Source organism: Eschrichtius robustus, chromosome 8 (assembly GCF_028021215.1).
Source record: "Eschrichtius robustus isolate mEscRob2 chromosome 8, mEscRob2.pri, whole genome shotgun sequence".
NCBI lineage: Eukaryota > Metazoa > Chordata > Mammalia > Artiodactyla > Eschrichtiidae > Eschrichtius > Eschrichtius robustus.
Window position 1 is genome coordinate 85,881,491 of NC_090831.1, and position 25,044 is coordinate 85,906,534.

Sequence of the window (25,044 nt, forward strand, 5' to 3'; positions counted from 1 at the left end):
GGCCCCCTGCATTGGGAGCACAGAGTCTTAACCACTGGACCACCAGGGAAGTCCCAGGATTTTGATTTTTTTGTTTGTTTTTAAATTTACTTATTTATTTATTTATTTTTGGCTGTGTTGGGTCTTCGTTTCTGTGCGAGGGCTTTCTCTAGTTGTGGTGAGCGGGGGCCACTCTTCATCGCGGTGCGCGGGCCTCTCACTATCATGGCCTCTCTCGTTGGGAGCACAGGCTCCAGACGCGCAGGCTCAGCAGTTGTGGCTCACGGGCCCAGTTGCTCCGCGGCATGTGGGATCTTCCCAGACCAGGGCTCGAACCCGTGTCCCCTGCATCGGCAGGCAGACTCTCAACAACTGCACCACCAGGGAACCCAGGATTTTGATTTTTAAATGGGAAATCACTGGAGGTTTCTGATCCAGGGAATGGTGTGATTAGACTTGCATTTCAAAAAAAAGATCCCCTTTCTAAAATGTTGTCTAATTCTGTTATTGCCTTACTTAAAAGAGAGTGCTCACAGCCTTCAAGATCTGTCATAGTCTGGCCCATTTGCATTTACAGAGACTCTTCACTTACCTGCCTTGTTTACTGCATGATGTGTTCGAAAGCTGCCTTGATTTTTCTCCTAAAAATATCTGTATATTGATGTTAACATTTTAATTGCTTAAAATAGTGGTCATTATTTTTTCCCACTGACATTCTTGAATAGAATGTTAGTCTAAAAAAAAAAAAAACCCAAAAAACAAAACAACAACAAAAAAGAATGTTAATCTAAATAGTAAGAAATACACTTTTCCCCACAGGGTATATTATGATAAAAGCTATTTTAATTTTGGAGGAAAAGTAATGTGGCCCAGAAAGATTTGCATTTTTTGTGAATTAACTCTGATGCAGAAAAGCTCTTATGATTTCTTGCCATACTGCACTTGAGATGACATATGATTGTGTCCCTCTAAAATTCTCCACCTGAAATACCTTTTTTCTGTCCCTCTCTTTTTGTTTACGTCCTATTTGTTTTTCAAATCCTCCATGAAGCCTTTCTTGGTTTCACAATATTAACATTTTATAGTGTCCTTTTCTATATTACTATTGAACTTTGTTCATTCATTATATTACTTAGCACATAGGGTCTTGTGTTATCTAGAATGGAATATAAGCACCTATCTTCCTTAGTGACCAGAGATGAACCACACCTCTGTAACCTTTTATGACATGTATTATAGTATTAATTTTAAAATATTATTTTTAACACCGTATCATGTAGCTGCACAGTGAGTGCCTATGGAATGAGTGAATGGGAGGGACATGATCAGTTCTGTCAAATACTACATGAAATTGAGGAGTACTGAGAAAATTTATTGTTTCTCCTCCTTTGGGATCTTTCAGTGGTTTCCTATTGCTTGTGGCGTAAGGTCTACAATTCTTTGCAGGGCATTCAAAGCCTTTGTATTTTTGTCATCTTTAATTTTTATCACCCCCACTTTTCCATATGAATCCCCTTGGGGAGAAATAGACTTTCTGGTTGATGGAAACAGGTGTATCTTAATACTTAATGCTGTTCCACTGTTCTGGAATGCCCTCCCAGCCTATGCAACTCATGTCTTTCCTTCTAGGTCCAATTTGAGTCTTACTTTACCTGCTTACTTTTTCTTCATAGCGCCTGTCACCTTTGAACTTACTATATATTTATTTCTTTTGTTCATTGTTTTTCCTCTCCTTACCAGAATGTGAGCTCCTGGAGGACAGAGATTTTTGTGTCGTTTCTTCACTGGTACTCACTTTGAGAACTATCTCTGACACATCTTTGATACTCACATAGATATTTGTTGAGTATCTATTTGGTTCTGGCTTTGGTAAAATGCCTCCTGAATGCCCTGTACTCTATGCAGGGTGTGTGTGTGTGTGTGTGTGTGTGTGTGTGTGTGTGTGTGTGTGTGTGTCCCCTTTAAGGAGAATGCTTTGCTGGAATACCCTGCTCCTTCTCTTATCCAATTCCTGCTTGTGTTATCTCCTCTAGAAAGCGTTCTCTCTGCTCACTGTCTGATTTTGATATTCTTTCACTTTGTTTTTATTGGTTCCCTTGCTTACATCCATCATTCATCAGAGCATGCTTCATACATCTCATACATTCTTGTTTGATTTACATAACTGTAATGGCCACTGTACTTTAAGTTCTTTGAGGAAAATGACCAGTGTAACCTGCCTATCTATCTATAACATCTAGAATGATGCCTGGATATAGTAAGTTCTAAATAAACACGTAATTTTCAATAATGAAAGAGGTTAGAGTTAAGTCCTTATAAATGTATTTTGCTTCCCCAGTGCAAAATAGGCACTTCTAGAAGTTATATCTTTTCTTTTTTTTTCTGGTTAGCAATTTACCTGTTCAGTCTTGTGAACATAATTTAGCAGTCTTGTGTGACTTTCTAGTAAGTCTAATAAGAGATAGGTTTGAAAGAGCAAGCTCACGTCTGAGTTTTTGATGCTTAGAAATTTCTTTACTACAAACGGTATTTTGTTCAGTCTACCCAACTACAGCCTCTGTAATTTCTGCAATTTGCTGTGACAACTTCTTTTGGCAGAGCTATTTTTACTATGATATGTTTGGACTCTGGCCTTGGCTCCCCCATTTTACTTGTCCTTTTCTTGGGCATTCTAATTACCATGTCTCTCGTATTAAATAATCCAGCTCTTGATTATCGAGGCTAATTGTGGATAGCAATAATAACTAAAAACCATTTACACAAACCTCAAATTACACCTTAAAAATTGTTTTAAATTTTCCATTCTTGGGAAGTCAACATGGAATGGTGGGCAAAAATATACCTCACTGTGAATCAGGAAACTTAGATTCTATGCTTGATTCTTCCTGGCTCCCAGATTTTGTATTTGGTACGAACTATGTATGTCAAAAGATATTGATATGAAGCTTTGCCTGGGAGATGGTCATACAGAGAAGAACAAACAAGGCCTAATTATTTTTAAAAATTGCAAAAGTAACTCCTCAACACATAAGAGCTAAAAATACACAGGTAGTTTCCTTAATGCCTGACTTAATTCCGGTAAGGGCTTAATACATTAGAAAATTATGGCATCAAATCATGTCTTCTTTCATGCAACAGGGAAGGACTCCAACATCTAGTTTTATTTATGGAAAGATTCATTGCTTTGAACTTTTACTTTAGAAAATGTTCTTATTTTCCTTGGGAGAGACTATATTTGCATACTAGCTTTCTTGACATTCATACGTTCAAGGCTCAGTGCCAGGTTAGAGCTACCACCTGCATATTGTTATCTTCCCACTCCTTTTGGCATTGTCTTATTATTTGATGATTAGAAGGAATAAGGAAGGGACATTAGATAACTGTAAATAAAGTTGGGTTTATCTTATATTGATCTAAAGGTTTCCATTTAAAGTATTATGGACAATTACAGAGGTCCTCTAGATTTATTTGTTAGTCTATAATTATTGATTGGTATATGGAGTGTTGTGGTATTTTTGTATTTGCTTATGACTTAGTATTAGAGGTGAATTTTGAATTCTTTTGGAAAATTTCATATAGATGAAGTCATTGTGTCTGGCACTGAGGGACACAAATTCAGTGTCACATAATTCCTGCCCTGAGGGAATTAACAGCCTGGTTAAAGGTGACAAACATGCAAAAATTTAAAGAAATGCTATAACATTTTGTAGATGCTATTATATAAGTATTATTTAGTGGGTATAGTAAAGTGGTCTATTTTATTTGAAGGTAGTAAGATTGGCTGTGGAAGAGATACTTTTTAAAAGAGGAGTCAGTGTTAGCATCAAAAAATAATGATGTCTTTAATTATTTTGGGGGGAAAGGGTCACATTGATGGGCCCACATATTGGCTTGTTAGGTTTTTTTTTAACCAGTGAATCAGTTGCTGTGGAATTGTTGCTTCATTTAAGTAGCTATATGTCAACAAGGTACTTAAAAATACCAAGTATTCACATAAATCATCCCTCGCTCTCTATTTCACACACACACACACACACACACACACACACACTTAAAAGTTCTGTGTGTCTGTTTATGCATGTGTGAATAAGGGTGGGAATGGGTGCTAAAATGTGAGGCAGGTCCCAGCTCATGTCAAGGTAGATTTTATACGTTATCACTAAAGGTATTTTGTGTTGGTGGTATCACTTTATATGTATTTGTGTAGTATGTATACACTTTATTTGCTTCTTTTTAAACCCCCCAATTTTTGTATTATGGAAAAGTTTAAATACATACAAAGTAAGTGGATGGCATCATGAACTCCCTTGTAGCCAGTGCTCAGCTTCAGCACTTATCAGTGTTCTGGCATGCTGGCTTTTTCTACACCTCTGCCTACCCTATTTTTTAATTCCTTTTTCAAAGGTAAAATTTATATACATTGGGAATCACAAACCTTAACTGTACAGTTTTGACAAATGGATATACACCTGTGTAACCCATAGTTCTCTCAAGTTATAGAACATTTCCATCACAGAAATTTTCCCTGTGTCCCTTTCCAGTTAATAATCCCCTTCTTCCCTGCTTCCAGGTAACAACTGTTCATATTTTTTTCATAATAGATTTGTGTTGCCTGTTCTAGAACTTCATATAAATGGTATCACACAGTATGTACTTTTTATGTCTGTCATTTTTTTCAGCATAATATTTTTCAACATTCATTTTTGTTGTTGCATGTACCAATGTTGGTTTATTTTTTGCTGCTGAGTAATGTTACATTCAATGAATGTATCATAACTTGTTTATCTCATTTTATGTATGAGCCTTTCTGTGGACATATGTTTTCATTTATTTTAGATAAATAACTAGGAGTAGAATTGCTGGGTTAGAGGGTTGGTATATGTTTAGTCTAATGAGAAACTGCCAAACTTTTGTGCACGTTAGTTAAACCATTTTACACTCCCACCAGTGACATATAAGAGTTTTGGTTGCTCCACATCCTCTCCAGCATTTAATGCAGTCAATCTTTTAAATTTAGACATTCTGATGTATGTGTGGTGGTAGCGAATTGTGATTTTAATTTGCATTTCCCTAATGGCTAATAATATTGAGCATTTTTTCTTAACTTGTTGACAGTTTTTATACTTTACTCTGTGAAATATCTATGCAAGTCTTGCCCAGTTGAATTTTGTATGCGTGTGTGTGTGTGTGTGTGTGTGTGTGTCTTGGTCATTTGTTATAGTAGTTCTTTATATGCAGAGGACACAAGTCCTTTTCCACAATTACTGTAGATTTATAGTGTGTCTTGAAGTCAGTTTATGAAAGCCCTCCATCTCTATTCTTTTTTTCAAGATTGTTTTGCCATTCTAGGTGGTTTTTTTGGCACTTCCATAGAAATGTGGAAATCAGCTTGTTAGTTTCTACAAAAAAAGCTTTCTGGGATTTTCATTTGGATTGTGTTACATTATGGATCATTTTGGTGAGAATCAACATTTTAAACTATATTGAGTCTTTTAGGGTACATCTTTTTAAAGCATATTTTGCTTATGTCACTTACTAGCTCAAAAGCCTTTACTGGTTCTACAATTACATAGATTAAAGCTTAAGATCTTTAGATGGCTTTATTCCCAAGAGTCTCTTTCCTCTTTTTTTTTTTTTTTTTTTTATTCAGTGAATGTTGTATCCAGGTTACTTGTTCTTTCTCATACATAGTCTAAACTTTTCTCCCTCTTCTTCTCTCACGTTCTCTATGCTGAATGTTCTTCACACCTGTTCTCCAAATCCCAAAGGCTCAAATACTACAGATATTTATGTTATAATGTAATAAATTACAAGTTAACAGTAAGAAGCCTTTAAAAATAAATTGCCACATTTAGAATGTATAAACAACAAGGTCCTATGGTATAGCACAGGGAACTAGATCCAATTTTCTGGAATAAACCATATGGAAAAGAATATTAAAAAAAATGTCTATACGTGTAAAACTGAGTCACTTTGCTGTACAGCAGAGATTGGCACAACATTGTAAATCAACTATATGTCAAGTAAAAAACAAACGAACAAACAAAATAAATTGTCGTGGGGCAGATCACTTAAAATTTATACAACTGTGATTGGAGCACCAAAAAAGCAAAGCAAAGCAAACCAACCAACCAAGAAACCAATCAACCAAACAAACAAACCAAACCCAAATAACAGTCATATTAAAATAGGACTTTACTTTTAAATAGAAAGATGATGGTAGCGTGAAGGAAGCGTTGAGGAAAAAAGAGCAAAAGACAAACTGAACATGAGAACCATGTAGGAAACACTTTCAATCCAGGACATATTTGCAAACTGAGCCAAAAAGAACAGTGGAATAATGGTGCTTTGTATATAGTCATGTACTATATTTTCCTGCTACTACTTGGAGGTTCAAAACATTCAGGCGATGGGTAAAAGAGTATGAACCAACTTCAAAGTTCTATTGATGTCATTTCCTTGCTTACAAATCACATGTGAGTTAATTCAGATTTCAGAAATAATCTGAAGAATAGACTGAATTTCAGTGTCCAGCTTAAGCTTTTATTTCCTCCATCAAAATTTCCCTGATCCCCTTGGCTAGAAATGACATTCCTACTTCTGAACACTAAAGTACTTTATACTTGTCTTATAGCTCTTATGTTTTCCACCCCATGCGTACTTATCGAGATGCATGTCTTACTCTTTTACAGGGTTGCAATCTTTTTCAGCTAATTTCTGATTTTATCTGTGTATGCTCTATAGCACTTCAAATGGCATCCTGCATATAACAGGTGTTTGAAAATATTTGATGAATGAATGAATGAGTGAGTGAATGATGAGCAAATGAAATATAGTAGAGAAATGAGAGGCAGATAGTAAATAAAACAGAGACTAGATGAAAATCGTGCACCTTCCTACTTTTTGTTTTCTGTTTCAGTATTATTTTGGTAAAGGCATGAAAGAATCCAAAATTTAAGTTTTTAAGATTTCTTTGATATCTGTATATCATAATAAAAACCAGACTTTGATGATTTGATAATTTAAAATATTTCTATTTTGCATAAAGTGCAGCTGGACAAGAACCGTTAGATTCAGTGCATGTTCTTTTCATTTGTTTTTAAAGCTATTATTCATTTGTTTTATTGTATTAGCAAAAGAAACTGTTCATTTTTTACCTTTTGAGCTGTATTTCAAATACTTTCAAGTTGCTCATTTTATAGATTGGGCTTGTCAGAAAAAGAGAGCTAGATAAAAGTTTTAATTCCATAGATTATTTAACCTTTAAGTTGCTGATTCAAGTGAATTGTACATTTTCTTTGACCTTTTTCTTTTGAGATATACTCATTTTCATTGACTTGTAAGAGTTCTTTACATAGTAGATGACACATACAAAATTGTTTTTATAGGTCAAAAACAGTTGAATATCCACAACTTCATATGATTCAAGTTAAATCATATATTTATGTTGGTTGCCAATGTCTTCCCAGTTTGTTTGTCTTGTGTTCTTTTTACTGTGATGTATTTTTAAAGCATAGAACAAGTTTAAAATTTTTTTGTGGTTTAATTTAGAGATCCTTTGCTTTGTCCTCTATTGCTTTCTTGCAGCAAAAGTTCTTTCCATCCCAAGGGCAGATAAATATTTTTGTAGTTTCATATTTTTTAATTTAACTTTTAAAATCCATCTGGAATTTTGTTTGAATGTGTTGTTAAGGCCAGGATCTGTTTACTGAATGAAGAAACAATTACCCTCAGTTTCCTGAGCTAATTCTATTGTTTAATTTCATCCCCATTGCTAAAATCACAAAATTATTGTGTGTCCTAGCAATATAACATCTTTGACCTTGAGTCCTCGTAAAATACATCATTCTGGTTCCTTGGTTTAGCTGATGTATTTCAAGGACCAGAGTAATCTAGAGACCTTCATTTTGAAAGTGTTAACTCTAAGGATGTAAGTAATAAGGTACACAATACTCGATTTACTTGATGGCTTCTTCTAACATAAAATTCTATCACTCAGAAAATTTTACACATTAACTCACATGGACAATATTGTTTTAAAAATGTTCTTTAAGTAGAAAGATTAAAAAAATCTTGATTGTATTCTCTTGTATACTTAAATTGGACTTTATACTTAGGTTGGGCTTAACTTTAGGAATGATATATATATATATATTTATATATATATATAATTTAAAATTTTCCTTTGCATTTAAGATACCAAGTGATGACATTACTTATGTATTAAGTAGTGGTATAGGCCTGTGTCAAAGTACTTTTTCCATCATAGATGTTTTAGACAGAAATTTCACTGATTTATTCTAAAATTTTTAGAGCTTGTGTTAGTGTTCCTGTGGAATAAAACATGCAATGTTAAATGAATTCAGCTATTCTAAATTTCTGTTATTTGATCTAAATTGTATGTAATGGCTCTGATACCACTGATAAGAAAAAAGTAAATTGCTTAAGTTTTGTAATTTAGTGTTAAGACATTCTGGTGACGCTTGTTAGGCTCTTTGAGTGGGTAAAGACCCTGGCTCCTCCCTTTTCTGTTTGGACACCTCAAAACACCAGTAAAGAATTTTTTCTTTTTGAGACGCTGAAGAAATATGTGTATACACTACTATTCAAACTCTCTCTATCTGGACTCAACAACTTAATAGGTTCAGATAAATTTTTAGATAAATCCCTGTATCTAAATTGTTGCTATTTGCCATCTAAAACAGTGGGATGAAACTGATTCCGTAATAAGCTATCCAATTCAAAGACCAAATAAATTTGGATAGTGAGGTATATTTGTAATGCCTCATGCTAGGTTTCCTTTATAATGGATCACTCAAAGGGGGAAGATAAAATGGAAATACCCTTTTGGATTCAAAGAACAGATGATCCCCACATTGTCTGAGAAGCTCTGCCTTTTAGTTTCCTAGCATTTCCTTAGGACTTACTGTATTCTCAGACTTTAGTAGGTCTGGGTGAAATGGGGAACAGACTACAGTCACAACTAACTCAATAGGGACAGAGGTTTGCCCTCTTGAAATGGGCTTGTCAGAGCTGGAAGTTGGGATTTCCATGGCCACTAAGTGGCTTCAGTTGCCTGCAAGGAAAGGGTCAGGCCCAGAGATACTACAGGGGTGAAAACATTTTATTTTAGGAAAATAATTTTATTTGGGAATATTTATTTTCTGAGCTATTTTGATGGAACCAGTTTGTTAAACTTAAAGACCTTTGAGGATCATCTCGTTTCACCCTCTCATTTTAGACATAAAGCATTTATGAAGACTTCTCCACGTTGACTCAGCTACATAGAGCAGAGTCAGAGCTAGAACCCAAGTCCCCTTTTTAGTTTTTAGCTAGTTTTTTAGCTATCAAATCAGTGATACCAATCTATTTTTTATTTTTCTGAAGTCACATTACAGAATTATGTATATATCCTGGAGAAAGTATGTACAGGAATATTGTGTTGAAGGCAGGTGGTGAAGTGGTTGCTGGTGGCCACCTTATGGGAAGGATTGAGCAATGGTAGTATTTACTGTCAATCAAGTTGAGCTTTTAGATTAATGAGCTGACCACTTGCCGTGACCCAAAGTTGGGGAGTTTTAAAAATTCTTATTTGTTCTGAATGAGTCCTAGACCCTTATATACCTTAACTCCTTTTCTTCAGATAAATAGCAACACTTCTTTTCAAGTTCTTTTCTCTCTCAAGTTTTCTGTTGTTTTTGACTAATATTTAACCTTTAGAAAAGTGTTGGAAAACTTGTTTTTTGTTTTTTTTAAATCACATACCAATAGAAAACACAACAAACAAATCTAAAACAAATTCATTTTATATCAGTTCAAAATGACTTATGGCAATATTGAATTTTTTTTCTTCTGGGCAAGGTAGGGAGGAAGCCAATAGTGTTCATCTCAACTACTTTTTATAGCAAGTTCAGGAAAACGTACAACTTTTATTTTTAAGCATTTATGCTAAAGTTATCTATAATTTATATATTATGGCTATTTCTAGAGAATAACAGAGATGAGGGAGCCTAAGAGAGAAGGAAGAGTGAAAGGATGGGGAGGAAAAGAGATAATCAGGATGAGAAGAGTGATGGAGAAAGAGCTACTAAATGAGAAAATGGGATACTTCTATCTAAGAGTGAAGGGAAAGAGAGAACAGACCAGAGAGCTACTTGAATAGGAGTGCGTGTGAAGGAAGCCATGGTGAGTGGACCTGGGGAGGGAGGGGAAGCATGTCCCCAGGGTAGAGAGAAGGAAAAGGAAAAGAGCAGGGGGCACATTTCTCTTCAAGGCCTCGTAGGGCTTCCTCCACTAACCTTCCCATTCCCCTGGATTGTCCCATCTTTCCTCCTGTGCCTCAGCCCTAGTCTTCAGCCAGCCAGTAGCCTAGCTCTTGACCCATTGTAGCTCCTACGTGTTGTTCACTGCTTATTATGAATCTGCCAAGTGGGAGGTGCAGTGAGGATTGAATGATACAAGTAAGACCTTGAAAAGCTCTTAGAGCAGAAGTTGCCACATAGTTATGTCCCCAAAAGTGGAAGCTTTAATAATAATTGTTATATTTCTGTAAATGTAAATCATGTTTGAAACATTTAAATTGAGTCCTTGATGTAAAACTTTAGAAATAGATACATTATATAGTCATTTTCTTAATGGTATGTTGAAGCTGAATTGAATGAAAATCTAGTTGGTCTAGATTAAGTCTAAATCCACCAAAAATTTTAATTATGTCTCATTTTCTCTTCCTTTTTGTAGTGATTTAAAGGGAGTGATAGTCACTCTGAGTGATGATGGTCACTTGCAGTGTTCATACCTGGGGACAGACCCTTCTTTGTTCCAAGCTCCAAAAGTTGAATCTAGAGAACTAAACTATGATGAACTTGATATAGAATTGAAAGAACTTCAGAAAATCATCAAAGATGTTAACAAATCACAAGGTATCTCATTTGCAGCTTTTTATTATTTGATTTTAGTATTCAGTGTAAAATTTATATTATTTTGTATATGGATAATGTTTTGTACATATTAGTTGATTTTCTCCCCCAGGCTTATTTAAAGTCATTTTTGTAAAAACAGCATTGCTCTTTAACATACTAGTCTTTGTGCTTAATTTGTATTTTATGGCTTCTGAAAAATATGTCCTATTTAAGGTAATACTTTTGTTAGTGTGTTTCAGGGGCAGTGCTGAGTTTTTTTCTTTAAACTCTAAGAAAGGAACATGTATTTCTTTGGATAGTGGTTTTAGACCTTTAGAATTACATTAAGGTTTAGAGTGATCATTTATTAACTCCTAATATCCCTGAAAAAATTTTAGTTGCTTCTTTTAAAAGAAATCAAAGCAGTACGTGAATTACTACTTTGTTACTAAAAATGTAGTCATTTGCAGCCTAGTGATATAATTTATGTTTGTAGTTAATTAGCCATCCAAATGGAGTGTAGCCTGTGGTATGCTGATTTCTAATGACTCAGAGGCTGATGATATTTTCAGTTCTTGAGTTTTGTATAACTCAATATTATCTTACTTTGGGATTCACAAGGGTATAATTTTACTGTAAATTAAAAGGAGAAACAAAACAGCAATCCTGCAGTTTGAGTTGGACATGTGAAAAGCATTACTTTAAGTTCCCTTCTCAGGGTCAGGTAAAAGTATTTTTTTAATGAGAAAAAATATGGACTATTTTCACATAAAAGAAATGTTAAAACAAGCAGGAATAATAAAAGAAGCAGAGCATCAAAAGCCAACCAAAACAACAGAGCCAGTCTTAATCCTGGTCCAATCACTTTCCTAGATTTATGTATTTTTGAGTCCATATTACCAAGAGACATTCAGAGGAATTTAAATAATATATTTAAAAAATATTAATATTAAAATAAAATTATTATGCTTTGGTTTTACACATTCTCTTAGAAAGTTTTGAAAGTAAGCAAGTGAAACTTAGGTCTTTTAAGTACCTCCAATTATTTAAAAACCCATTTGTTGTCAGGACCCTCATGTCAAATAGAAAATAGTTAAAACTGGATGTGTCATATTGCACATTTTTTTCCATTTTTGATACTAGTGTTTTGGGATTAATGGAATATAAGTCTCATTTTGTCATTTAAAAATGTAATTGGAGAAGAGTGGCATACATATGAAACATGAAATTTCCAGAGTTGGTTAAATAAATTTAATGTGGCTTTTCACTCCAAATTTTGTGTCTTGAGATTTTGGCCTTTCCATAAACAATGTGCTAACGATATTTTGATGAACACTTAATTATGTAAAACATTTCTCAGATAAATCCCTTACAGCTAAAAGTTATTTTTTGGTGGCCATAGTGATTCCCCTGGGTGAGAAGGGTTAGGCTGTTTTACTTGTCATTACCCTGATTCTTCTGTGTATCTTGAAATAAGTGCTAATTAAGCTAGGGATGTACCTACAGACTTGAGTGCAAAGTTTATTATTTATATAACCTCAAAGTTAATATTTGAAGTTCTCTGCCCCTTCTTTGCCACCATCATTTGGTATTATTCCTAAAAAAGAAACCGAGACTCTTTTAAAAAAGAGAGACTTTTAACATATTTTATTTCTAGATATGGAAAAAATTTAGTATTCTCTACACTTATAAAATTGTGGTATATTTGTTCATTAAAATACCTGTAATTATATAAAAGCACCAAATCATTTCATTACAGAAGACTATGAGAAGTTAAAACTCTGAACTTTTTGATGACCTCATTATTCATTTAAATGCCACCTATTTTAGTACAGTGACTTTAACTTGCAAAAAGGAGGTTCACGGTCTTGTGGGTTATGTTCACCACTTAAAAGCTTTTTTATTTCTTCAAAGCAAGAATTGCAGCAAAATGTAAAGCCAATTTAAAGAGTATATTTTGTTGTACACATGGTATATATTATCTACTGTAATAAAAGTATTTTTGAAGCTGATTTTATGTGTGTAAGTTATATGAGGGATGTATGTTGTAAGCATGAAATTATAGTAATAATTTCTGTATGGCTTATGGATTTTGAAGCTTTTCATACTCAACTCATTAGTGAGAATCCTGCCTTGCATTTCTGTTACTAGTAGTCAACAACATCTATCAGTGGGCACTTTCAAAAGCAGAGTTTCCTTATGATTTATTTAGACAGTTGATATGTTCTTTACTTGGGATGGATGTGAAGGAAAGGGTACAATACTGAGATAGACTCCCACACAGCATAGTTGTGTCTTCAGGAAGGGAAAGAGAGCAGTAAGACATGGGCGTATAAATGAAAGTCTTCATCCATTTGAAATATGTCTAGGATAACTAAGTTGCTTCTACCATTGCGTAGTAGAAACATTTGTACTTGGTAACCTTGTTGGAAGATGTGCTATTCAGGGTTATGTCTGGCTGCATATAACAGAATGCCTAAATAGGGTGCTTAAATAAGGCACAGGTTTATTTCTTTCTCATGGAAAAGAAGTCCAGTAATGGACAGTCCAGGGTTGATTTGGCAGTTCCAAAGTCATCAGGGACTCTGATTCCTTCTCACCCAGGGTCTTCTGTTGGTCTAGGATTGCTTCTGGAACTCCTGCCCTCACATCTGCAGCTGAGTCAGCCCACTTAACGATCTTTCCTGGAAGCCACACCCTGAACAGCTTCCACTTACATCTCACTGGCCACTCCAAGCTGCAAAAGAGCCTGGGAAATTTAGCATTTTGGTTGAGCACTTTGTTACTTAGGATAAAATTGGACTCTTTTTTAGTAAAAAAGAACTGAAGAATCTTTACTGGGTGGGCAACAAGCAGCCTTTTGTACTCTCACTAAGTTGTGGAAATTCTTATTCCAAACAGTGTAATATTGGTGGGAATGCCTGGTGGCAATTGTAGGCGGTTCTTTTCTCTTTGTGAGACAGCTGATTCATGTGACATCATCCAGGTGCTTTCTATATTTTCAGTCAGCCATCCTCAGTGTGGGGGGCTGTTTCCTCTCAGGGTCACAGGGTGATTTTAGCAGTTCCAGGCATTATGTGCAAGTATGATTTCCAGGGAAGAAGAGAGATATTTCTCCCAAGTCTCCCCGTTTATTAGGGAGGCCTAGCTTTCCCAGAAGCATGTACCAGCATGCCGACTCCCACCTTTCCTCACCTCACATCTGCCAGGATTAGGCTCCATGCTCACGACTAAAACAACAAAAGGTCAGGGGAATGAAATCATCATGATGGGATTTGACCAATTCAATAACTTTGAGATGAGGTGAACGCCTCAACAGAATTAGTGTTCTGCCACAAAGAAGGAGGAGGGAAGAATGGATGTTAGGGGGACAGCCAATAATCTGTCATATATATATGTATATATACACACATATGTATGTGCATATGTATTATTTATGTTTCTTGTTTATTTAGGATCTCTATAACTTGTTCATAATATCTCATTATGCACTAGAAACAGTTTTTAAATTGTGAAATTTTAAGTTGTAAAGAGAAAATGAATATGGTCAAAATAATTCAAACAGTACTGAAAGCATAAACCCCAGGTCTTAGTTCCACTAGATTATTTAAAGGTAACCTTTATTAAGAGTTTTTGTGCATTCTTTGAGAAAATTTTACTGTTTATATAATTGTTTTTACACAAATACGTGTGTATTAGAGACATTGTACTACATCTTGCTTCTTTCTAATCAATAGCATATCTTGGAGTTCTTTTCATGTCAGTATATAAAGATGGACAGCACTCTTATTTAGAGTTTTGGGTTTTGGACCATTGCACAGTATTGATATACCATAATTTAGTTAACTATTTATTAATAGAAATATAATTTAGATTTAGGCTGTTTTTGTTTTTAATAATTACTAGCAACAGAGAAACTCCTTGGGCATGTCTATGAGTATTGGGTAAATGTTTGGGAGTAGAATTGTTAAGTCACAGGGTGTGTGAATTTTACATTTTTTTGGTGAATTTTACATTTTGATAATTATAGCCAGTTTACCTTCAAAAGGGTTGTACTCTTTTGGGCTTCTACCAGTAGCTAAGGATAGGGAATTGAAATTCCTGACACTGGTCAGTCAATGGGTCACATCTTAGCTAATATCTTTGGAAAAAGAGACAGTTTTTCTTTCTAGTAATGTAGAGGGGAAAGAATTAGCATAAAGCTTCTCATTCTGTAATGCCTCAGTTTTTTTTTCAACTCGTGAGTATATTTTTGATATATGGTATAGATAAACCTTAAAACAACTATACACAGCAAGTTTTACTTTATGAGTAAATACTTTTTTTTCTCTTAAAATTACAGGTGTTTGGCCTATGACCGAGAGAGAAGATGACCTGAAAGTCTCTGCCATGGTTTCTCCTAACTTTGATTCAGTATCTGTAGGTGTATTTGCAGACTTTCAAAGGGTTTGCGATAGTGGCGAACTCTGATAAATTGGGATCAAAATGTATTGGTTTAAATTCTGGGCCTCCAAATAGAAACTTTAGGGAAGATAAGTTTTAGGCTTTGTTACTTCTAGAAAAAAACATTTCTAAGCTCTTTGTGTAATAAGAAGTTCCTTAGGCAGGATTTCTGTCTTAAAAAAGGGGGAGGGAAGGGAAATGGTCAAAGAGGTTCTCACCATTACTCTGAATCTACCTACTTTTTTTAAAAAAACTTTTTCAGTACTGAGTATTGAGATAATCCTAATCCAGAGGAATAATACTGACCCCACTAGATTTTTGTTGAAGGTTCAATGAGATAATGTTTATGAAAGGCATAGCTCAGGGTTTGGTAATTTATGGTCTTTAATATATTACGGTGGTTGTGGTGGAGAAGTAGTTTAAGAATAGAGTTGGGCCAGGAATTATTTTTCCTCTCATTTCTATCTGTATGACCCAGAGCAAGGTATTCAATTTTCTTAGTCTCAATGTATTCATCTGTAAAATGGGAATAGTAATAGAATCCACTTTGTTGAATTATGATAATTAACTAACAAATCATTATAATAATAAAATTACATTTTAATTCTTTTAAAACGATCATCACAATCATCACCACCACCACCACCACCACCACCACCACCACCTGCATTCTACTCGTCTCCTTCAGTGCCATATCCTTAGTGCCAGTCACATAATGGGTGTTCAGTATATATTCGCTCTATAAATGAATTAATAAAGCTGAGAAACAAGAAAGAGAGACTGTCCTTGGTTACATTACCCCATCTCTTTGTTTAGTCTTCTGTAAGCACTTGTTAGATTATGGTTGGTTTTCTCTCACTGCCTGCAGTTTGGGCAAAATATATTAAGTTTATCTATATCTGTACCAAAGTTGATCAATTTAGGAAAGTGATTGAATTCACTGTTTTTTACTCTGTATGGAATTTATGTCATATAATTTTGCTTAGGAAATGACTTTGATATTTAGGTATCAGAGCGTAATATAGTAAGTAGTTCCATAAGCTTTTCAAAGATTAATCTTGGTATAAACAGCCAACCCAAGTTGTGATAAAAATCACATTAACATTGCCATAGTATAGTAAGTTGGGTATACTTTAAAAAAGTAGGGCTATATATGAAAGAAACATTCACCCAGCTGAGTCACATAGTAGAGGTACTGTTTAAACATTGGATATTCAGCACACACCATTTCTCACTCTACCTGAAGGGTGTAGTCTGAGTGGAACATTTTTGCTTAGTTAGCTGACAAATGTACACACATTTTCTTGCCTTGGAAATGATTCTTTTTTTCCTTTGGGCAACTTATATAATTTTTTCTAGGTTCTCTTAAACATAGGCTATTTAGATTGAAATTCCCTTTCTGTTTTTTAGCAACTTTTGATCTTTGTGAGAAAAGGCCTTATGTAATAGCACTGTATTGTAATATATATTTCCCTATCAGTAACCTGGAGTGCTTTTTCCTCTTAACTAGATGTCTCTTTTCAGCTTCATTTCCCCTTCTTACTATTTTTTTTCTTCTTAAGAGATTCTTGAGAGTATCATATTCATCCCATTGGAAAACATCAGTCCAACGACTTAGGTGGCTGTGATGCTATACTGTCTTTGTAGAGCTACTTCTCTCTGGCTGTAATTTCATGTTTCCAAAGGACTTTTGTCCCTGAAATATCTAGGTGTTTAGATATGGATTGAAAAGAGCAGGAAACAGGAGATGTTGGTTTCTCTTCCAGAATTGCCGACAGCTAAATGTAAAACATTTCCTAGATTTTAGGTAATACTAGAGCAAAAAGCCTGGCTTAATATTTTATTTTCAATCATTGTTATGAAAGCACACATCCAAAAAATAATATAATTAGTGTTAGAATGGGGGCTTTTACAGAAGAGATAAACATCGCTATCCTCTCTTCTTGATTGAGAAGTTGGATCAAAGTTCATATATAGTTTCCTATGGAATCATAAATAGAATACGAATCTCCCTACTCTTAATTATGCTGATGACCATTACATCATAGTGATCCCCGATGATTAGAAGTGATTTAATTTTTCTTAGTAAAATAATTCCAAATAGGTTAACAAAGTACAATGGATTTATTCATTGTTGGACAGAGACTTCATGATCTTAATTGTTCCCTCAGGAATTCATGTGGGTATTATTAGAAAATATGTTATGCTTTGATCTTATTCTATTGTAGAGTGACCATATTTTCCTCTCAACCTACCACTCTAAAAAATAAGTTATAAATTCTAAGGAAATGTTTGCTCTATTATATTATATTCTGAATTCTTTAAGAGATAGGACCAGGTAACCAAGGCTGATGCTCAAAGAGTAAAAGAGTTTATGATATGCGCTAGTAAAAAAAATACACTCCTACTTTTGTTTTATTTTCTAGGTGTAAGGCCACTCAATCTTTATATCATTAGTTACATGTCTTAGATATCAATACATATTATTAATCAGAATAAAACATACCTTTGGCAAGCTAAAAATACAAGGACCTAAAAGAATGGCATACTGTTTATATAGAAAATATACAGAAGTCTTCTTTTATATAATATAAAGAATGAGTTAATAGAATTAGTTTCAGTTTTTAAGGAAATTTGGCAATAGAGTAGTTTGATAGTAAAATATGTGAACTTTTCTTCCCTTTTTGGAGTTGTGGGTTTTTTAATATTAGCTTGTGACTTTCCCAATGAAGCCATCCAAAAAGCCACACTGACTCTTTTAGTCTGCTGTCAGAGTGATAAATCCTTTATAGTTTTTTTTGGTGGTGAGAAGTATGTATCACACCTACTGTGTTTACTCATTGATGTGCAGTATTGAAACTATTCTTTCTTTCCTTCTCTTCTCAATTCTGTGTTTACAGCAATCTACTGATGTTGAAGTGGGAGCTGACCTTGTCCCTTCAGTCACAGTGAAGGTATTGTACATAGTTCTAGACTGTAATGTGCAAACAATATCACACATTTCATCACATCTGTCACTTGTCACCCTATAAGTAGCTTATGGAAATGTAAAAAACACTTGGTGGGCAGAAGAACTAATAGACATTTACCAGAGAGAACATCAAAATGGCCAACAGACACATGAAAAGATGCTCAACATCACTGATTGTCAGGGACATGCACATCAAAACCACATGAGATATCACCTCACACCTTAGAATGGCTGTCATCAAGAAGACAAGAGACAACAGGTGCTGGTGAGGATGTGGTGAAAAGGGAGCCCTTAAATATTGTTGGTGGGAATGTAAGTTGATCCAACCACTTTGGAGATCAATTGGAGGTTCCTCAAAAAATTAAAAAAAAATCTACTGTATGACCCAGCAACTCCACTTCTGGCTATAAACCAAAGGAAATGAAAATAGTATTTCCCACGAGAGATATACGCTCTCATGTTTATCACAGTATTATTCACAAAATAGCCAAGATATGGAAACAACCCAAATGCCTATTGATGGATGAATGGATAAAAAAAGATATGGTACATATACACAATGGAATATTATTCAACTATGAGAAGGGAGGATATCCTTCCATTTGCAACAACATGGATGGCTCTTGAGCACATTATGCTAAGTAAGATAAGTCAGACAGAGAAAGACAAGTCCTGTATGATATCACTTATATGTGGGGATCTAAAAAAGTTAAGCCTGTAAAAAACAGAGGGTAAAATGGTGCTTACCAGGGGATTGGGGGCGGTTAAGAGTGATGATGTTTAAGGGCACAAACTTGTAATGAGTAGTAAATAAGCCATAGAGATCTAATGCACAGTATAATGAATATAGATAATAATATTGTACTATAATTATGTAATGTGATAAATATCATTGCCTTGGCAATCATATTGCAATATATAAATGTATCAAAGTAACATGCTGTACATGTTAAATGTACACAATGTTACACATTAAATTTATTCAGTTAAACAAAAGATTTCTTGGTTAAAAAGTTAAGAAATAGAAAAACCCAAACACTTGACATTTGTGAGTTTTCCTCAGCCTTGAGTAGTAAATAGATAGCCTTTATTGTTTACTACAAATTTAAAACTAGTAATTGCATTTATAGCAATATGTATATAATAATTGTTAGGACTTATTCCTACCATTAATTAAATGTGTAGTGTGATTAAGGGTCTTTTTTCTAGAAACAAAATTAGTATTTAAGTATACTAAAGGAATTGTGTCATCACATTCATAGTAGACCAAGCAGTTGATTGCAGTATCATACATATATTGGGGAATCATATGAATGTTAATAATATCTTTCTTCTATGTATGATTATGTGTGTGTTTGAAAAGAATTTCCAGCCATCTATCTGCCATAGTATTAGCTTTAAATGGATATATTTATAGCAAGAAAATATTAAATGAAGAAACCACAAAATAGAGTAGTGACAAATTGATAGTCCCCAAAAAATAGAGTATGAAGGATGTGGTTTTGGTTAAGATTTTTAGTCCTGCCATTGTAGAATTTTAGAACTAGGACTCAAATGTAGAACCCTCTTAAGGCATTTAGATTAAAGTGTGGTAATAAGTCAGCACATTATTAAGCTGAAAATATTTATCACTGCCCAGACTTTGGAGCCAGGGAAAGTTGTGGATCTTGGCGATTTGCTAAGTCAAAACTTGGACAGGGCTTTATATTTTCTTAGATTTTGGGTTGCTGTCCTTGGAGGAGCTTGACAGGGCACCAGGCTTTACCAATTGTGTTCGCTTATACTGGACCCAGCGGGTGGCCCAAGTGTGGGGATCTTTGGTAGAAGTTGAAGGGAGCCCAACCTTATAACAGTTTCCTAAGCTAATTTTTTTGGATTCTTGCCACTGGTAGCAAGGGTGGTCTTTTCCCAGTCTCCCTTCCCCCTGTCCAATCAAAGGCTCTATCCCATTAATACTTCTGAGTCTGGAAGAGCATTAGTGGCAAGAAATCAAACATTTAAGAAAAAAAACCCAACAACCCTGTAGCGTTCCAGGAATGATCTATAGACTTTTGTGTAGGGAAATCTCTTTTATATCTATCTACTGATATTGTTCTGACACATAACATAATAATTCAGGAGCACACTGCAAATTGCAAAAAGAAATCTTGTACCTAAACCAGATAACTTTGCTCATGCTAATTTTTTCCCTCACTACTAGTTATTGCTATAAATAAATACACATTTCCCTCCCGTGCCATTCTTAGGCTTTCATGTGTAATAGCCACCTTAAAATGGTGGCATGACACTATTGGAAAATTCTCCTTCATTAGGAGAATAACATTTAACTATGTTTGAGAATGGCTAAGTCACAGCTCTCTTCCTTATTGCCATTATAAAAGAATGGGAGAGAATGCGACACACGAGTTGCACAAAATCAGCTGGACTTAAGCAGCAGACACCATGACTTCCTGATTCTGCCTGACAGTTCCTATACAAATTTCTGTTATAACTCTATCCTTATAGCCTTTTATAACAACAGCAGCCAAGGTATATAACCATGGAAGTTTCCATCATAATAAATCCTGTTAATTGAGAAAATTTTTCCATCCGTTCCAAGTGAATGAAGATGTGGCTACCTTGAGTGTGTGTGCGTGATGCGTGACCATCTATTGCAGGCAACTAAGGCAGAGTGGTTGTTAATACCTGGCCTTTGGAGTCATGTTTATATATCTAGGATAAAAATTTAGTATTATGTTTCCTGAGGATCATATTTTATTTTGTTAGAAATGGAAAATAGCATGGAAAATTCTGATATTAATTTTTGTATTTTCCCCTTAATCTATAATTATTTTTCTCTTAAAATATGAGGTTCATGGTCTAGCCAAGTCTTTAACTCTTTTTTTTGGCTCAAACACAACTCTTCTTTGTTACTGTAGTTATTTTTGTCACACATCTTCTTGATTCACTTTTTTTTTTTTTTAGAGTATTTAGTCATTTTATTTTTATTTATTTATTTATGGCTGTGTTGGGTCTTTATTTCTGTGCGAGGGCTTTCTCTAGCTGCGGCAAGCGGGGGCCACTCTTCATCGCGGTGCGCGGGCCTCTCACTATCGCGGCCTCTCTTGTTGCGGAGCACAGGCTCCAGACCCGCAGGCTCAGTAATTGTGGCTCACGGGCCCAGTTGCTCCGCGGCATGTGGGATCTTCCCAGACCAGGGCTCGAACCTGTGTCCCCTGCACTGGCAGGCAGATTCTCAACCACTGCGCCACCAGGGAAGCCCTCTTGATTCACTTTTGAAAGTGCCTAGTCCATTGTTGGGATTCGATAGATCTGTGTATGAGAGTTATCACCATTAATCTTGCATCTAAACTAAATGCAAGCACTTGTAACAATGTAAAATTGTACGATTGTTGTCTAAGTACATGTTGTTATGCCAGGCAGAGTCAAAATGTCTGCTGTCTTAAAAATGGCTTATTACTACCTTAAGGATTTTTCATTTTCATTTTTAAAAGTAACCTCTCACGAGATGTTCCTGGTCATAGTTTTCAGCTCTCTTGCACATATTGGCTGGATGGTCTTAGACGTGTTATTGAGCTTCTCTGGACCTCTATTTTTTAAACTGTAAAATGAGGGTACTTCTTCATTTGCAGAGTTATTTTGGGACTTAACCACAATTGATTAAGAGTGTGGGCTCTGGATTCTGACAGACAGAAGTTAAATTGTGCTTCTTCCACTTATAATCAGAGTAGCCTTAGTCAAATTATCTAGCTTCTCTGAGCCACATTTTTCTCTTATGTAAAATGGTATATTGTGATAGTACCTGTTTTACAATGTTGTAATGATTAAATGAGATAATACACATAAATAATTTATTAGCGTGGTTCCATGAATATAGAAAGCTGCTAATGGTTATCATTAATTTTATTTAAAAATATATGTACAAAAAATATATATATATATATATGTACAGACCAGCATATTATTGTTAATAGTAAGATATTGAAATTGTGTTCTGTTTATTTAGTGGAATAGCTATCAGAAGGAATGTTGTCTACAGCACGTGTACTTTCTTCTTCCCATAATTACCCTCAGTGTTTTATTAAAAAGGTATTATGATTTTTATAATGGTCAGATATCATTACGGAATCTTTCTTTGTGGTATGCAGATTTCCCCCCATGTATTCCCAGGGCTTATAAAGTAAAAATTGAGGGTTCATTGTTCATTTGCTGTGTTTATTGTATTTATTTGCATCAATAGTTGTCCTTTAAAATTTTTACTTTGCAAGTCAAAAATGTTATGCTTATTTTTAAGTTGTGCAGAATATCCACATCATTTAAAATTAATACAAGACATTTACTGAATCTAATTATATGTGTATAATGTTTGTGGGCCAGATGTATATTCTTGTATATTGTTTATCTATAGTATGTATGTATATATATAATTCATGAATAGTGGATACATGCCTTTTACCTAAGAGAAAATTCAAAATGACTTTTCTTAAAAATTAAGTATGCCCTTGCATTATGTCAATTAATAATGAAATGTATCTGTCTCATATACTAGAGTCTAGTAACTAGACTACATTGCTCCGTAGCAAAGGTGCCCTGTATAATAGCAGAGTGCTTCTCAACGCTGGTTGTAAATAGCTATCACCTGGGGAACTATTAAAGAAATACCAATACCCAGGTCTACTCCCAGAGATTGTGATTTAGTTGGCCTAGCAACTCTACCTGGCCAGTGACTGTGATAAATCTGGCTTACCATGTGGATAAACTCATCCAAAGAGACTGTTCAAAGAGGCTGGGACTCTTAGGAGACAAAATCCAAAGAGAGAATGTTCCCAGTGGAAGCCAGATCTTTAAGCTTTTTCTTTGATGCCTCTAGCACTGTGGCCCAGTAAAGATCCTTGGGCCTGATGGATTCTATTGACGTTCCTCCTCAGGAAGAGTGAGAGAAGTCCTGGCCTTCTCTACCCCTACCCACCCTATTTCTCAGTCAAACTATTACCCCAGAATTCATAGCTATTAACTCTGACTAGAATGGGAATTATCATTCCAAGCATCATCAACCAAGAGCACCAGTTTGGAAATACAGCCAGCTTAGAAATGCAGCAGTCATTATTGCCATTCTTTGATATTTTCTAGAATTAGTTATGTCAGGTATTTTTGTATTAAGCTGTGGAAGAAACTGTAGTGCTTTGATATGTATTTAAACTACTGATGGTAAATACCTACCTAGAAAGGAAATCTTTAGAGAGTAACTTGTATAAAAGGTAATATACTGATACTAGATAAAATAAATAATTCATGATGCCACATCTATACATGTAAAGAAGGATGAACACATATAATATTTCATGATGTAATTATTCACCAGACATGAGGGCAGATTTTTTTGGTCTGCTTTTGATAGAACATTTTTTAATAGCTTTATTGAGATATAATTCACATACCATACAATTTACTCTTTTAAAGTGTACAATTCAATGATTTTTAGTATATTTGCAGAGTTGTAGAATGATGACCACAATTTAATTTTTGAACATTTTTGTCCCTCCAAGGGAAACCCCATATTCATTAGCTGTCACTTGCTGTTCTCTCCATTCCCCCACCCCCAATCCCACTACCATCCCAAAGCAACTACTAATCTATTTTCTGTCTCTGTAGATTTATAGATTTGCCCACTCTAGATATCTCATATAAATTGAATCATATAATATGTGGTCTTTGTGACTGGCTTCTTTCGCTTAGCATAGTATAATGTACCCATGTTGTAGCATGTGTCAGTACTTCATTTCTTTTTATTATTATTAAATATTATTCTGAATAATATTTCGTTGTAGAGATATACCATATTTTGTTTGTCCATTCATCAGTTGATGGACACTTGGGTTGTTTCTAGTTTTAGCTATTATGAATAGTACTGCTATGAACATGTGTACAAGTTTTTGGGTGGACATATGTTTCATTTCTCTTGGCATGGAATTGTGAGGTCAGATGGTAATTTTATGTTTAATTTTTAAAGAAACTGTCAAACTTTATTCTTGAATGGCTATACCATTTTACATTTCCATCAGCAATTTATGCAGGTTCTAGTTTCTCTACATTCTTGCTAACACCTGTTTTTGTCTGTCCTTTAGATTATAGCATTTAAGTAGATGTGTAGTAGTATCTCATTGTGGTTTTACTTTGTATTTCATACAAAGATTTTGAGCATTTTTTCACGTGCTTATTGGCTATTTGTACATCTTCTTAGAGAAAAGTCTGTTCAACTCCCTTGCCCAGTTTCTAACTGGGTAGAACTTTTTAATCTACTACCTATGTTACAGGTTATGTTTTGTGACAGCTCATTTTTTTTTTCTCAGATGGTATTTCCTAATTATTTGCAAATGATTTTTTAAGTAGTTGTGATATTCTATCAATTTGGAAAAAATGTAATTTTTTTATTAATAACAATTTCTATTTTCTCAGGTCACACTGCAGAATCGAGTGACATTGCAAAAGATCAGATTATCGGTCTATGTACAACCACCTTTAGTATTGACTTGTGATCAGTTCACCTTTGAATTTATGGGTAAGTGTTTTGTTTTGGCTTAAAGTCTATCATGGTGTGAGGTTTTTTTTAATTAAAAAATTTTTTTATCAGTGGGTTTATTTCATGGCTATATTTCTTGTCTGAATAGTGAGACTGGTATCTTCCTGAAATCAGTGATTGTGTTGTTTTGCTTATATTTTCCCTCCAAACATCAAGCATGGACATTCAGTGAA

The 25,044-nt window shown here is 34.6% G+C and overlaps 1 protein-coding gene across 4 annotated transcripts in view; it reads left to right on the forward strand.

Moving 5' to 3' along the window:
- The window catches only part of BBS9 (Bardet-Biedl syndrome 9), a 469,951-nt gene that overhangs the window by 175,453 nt on the left and 269,454 nt on the right, over positions 1–25,044 (forward strand). For all 4 annotated transcript variants that reach the window (XM_068549287.1, XM_068549291.1, XM_068549288.1 and 1 more), the window contains exons 10-13: positions 10,717–10,898; positions 15,220–15,296; positions 18,221–18,274; positions 24,748–24,850. In XM_068549287.1, the coding sequence (XP_068405388.1) occupies positions 10,717–10,898; positions 15,220–15,296; positions 18,221–18,274; positions 24,748–24,850 (416 nt within the window). The remainder of the gene's footprint in view (positions 1–10,716; positions 10,899–15,219; positions 15,297–18,220; positions 18,275–24,747; positions 24,851–25,044) is intronic.